General features: G+C 58.1%; 1 protein-coding gene across 1 annotated transcript in view; it reads right to left on the reverse strand.

Annotated features, from left to right (window-relative positions):
• Window positions 1-699: 699 nt before the first annotated feature.
• LOC103755168 (myosin-binding protein H) overlaps window positions 700-1,590 on the reverse strand; it is a 16,169-nt gene continuing 15,278 nt past the window's right edge. The window contains exons 9-10 of the mRNA XM_029965871.1: window positions 1,440-1,480; window positions 700-907 (exon numbers count right to left, since the gene is read on the reverse strand). Of these exons, the coding sequence (XP_029821731.1) occupies window positions 1,470-1,480 (11 nt within the window). The 3' untranslated portion in view covers window positions 700-907; window positions 1,440-1,469. The remainder of the gene's footprint in view (window positions 908-1,439; window positions 1,481-1,590) is intronic.

Here is a 1,590-nt window from a genome sequence, read left to right on the forward strand (position 1 = left end):
TTGAGGGCATTTTGGGATATTAGAGGACTTGATTGGGTATTTTGATGTGACTTGGGGGAATTTGGGGGTTTGGGAGGATTTTGGGATGACTTGGGGGGTTGGATGTATTTTGCGCATATTTTGGGTGGATTCGACGGGATTTGGGATTTTTTTTGGAGGTGGTTTTGCCAGTTAGGGAATATTGGGGAGATTTGGGGGAAATTCTGGGATATTTTTGGAGATTCTGGGGGTGATTTAGATGTGTTTTACATGTTTGGGGCACTTCGGTGCAATTTTGCGCTGTTTTATGAGAGTTTTGATGGACTTTTGTGGGAATTTGGTGGAATTTGGAGGAAATGTGGGATTCTGGGAATTCTGGCCCCACCTGTGCACATTTATCCCTCCTCATGCCACGGGGAGGGGATGTTGGGGGCCGTTCATGGGTCGCTGGTGCGGATAAAGAAATTTGCTTTGATGAAGGAGCACCAACCCCACAGTTCTGGTGCTGCTGCTCTTCCTCCCCAGCCAGGATCATCCTCCAGCTCCAGCAGGAAAACTTCCCTCCCTGTCCTTTCTGTCCCAGACACCTCCATGGGTGTTCCTCTGTGTCCCTTCCCAGCCCCTCCACCCGTGGGGTGGGGGATGTTCCACGGCCCCACATCCCCCCTGGAGCTCTTCCCCCCGTCTCCCCCCAGCCCAGCAACCCCAGGACAGGCAGGACAGAGGGGTTTGGGGTTTTTATTGGGACCAAAGGCTCCCAGAGGGGCTGGTTTTATTGTCACAGCTCAGGACGGGCTCGGGGAGGGATGTGCCAGGGCAGGATGAGGTGCAGACCCCCAGAGCTCTCAGGGAGGGGCAGCCCTGCAGGCAGCAGGGACCAGGGGCATCCCCATGGGCCCTGATCCCACCCAGCAGCTGCAGCATCCACCTGGGGACAGGAGTGAGACCTGAGGGCTCTGGGATGGGATGAGGTGGAAAAAATCCCTGCTGTGGCTCCAGTGCAGGACAAACCCAGCCCAGCCCCTCCACCCTCTCCTGCCCCACAGAATTTAGGCACGACCCTTTACCTCCGTGTTCCCACAGCCCCATTTCTCATCCCTTTATACCCATCCCCAGGCCCCAGGACCTGCCCCTCATGTCCAACCCCGAGTTGCTCCAGGAGTCCTGGCTGCAAATGGGGCTGTGCCCGTGCTGGGCACACCAGTCCTGGCCTCCTCCCTCCCTCCGGCCCCATTTACAGCCCTCCCTCCACCTCCCTCCCAGAGAGGCAGCTTTTCCTCAGGCTCCTCATCCCACCTCAGCATCCCTCCCCAGCCATGGGATGAGGGAGGCCCGAGTTGGGGTGACAGGGGTTAATCCAGGACCCTCAAACCCTCCTTCCCCCGGGAATCCCAGAGCACCAACCCCCTCAAACCCTCCATCCCCCAGGAATCAATCCCAGAGCCCCAGCCCAGACCCACCTTGCTCTTTTCCTGCCCTCGGGTCCGTCCTCACTTGGGCACTGCAGGAGAGCACAGGAGACATAAATTCCCCCTGAATTCCCCTCGTCTGACTCCCCTCCTGACTTCCAAAGGTGGGCCAGGGCACAACTGACCCCGCTGTGTGCCCCCA

This window comes from Manacus vitellinus, unplaced genomic scaffold (assembly GCF_001715985.3).
Source record: "Manacus vitellinus isolate BGI_N305 unplaced genomic scaffold, ASM171598v3 scaffold_121_pilon, whole genome shotgun sequence".
In the NCBI taxonomy this organism is placed as follows: domain Eukaryota; kingdom Metazoa; phylum Chordata; class Aves; order Passeriformes; family Pipridae; genus Manacus; species Manacus vitellinus.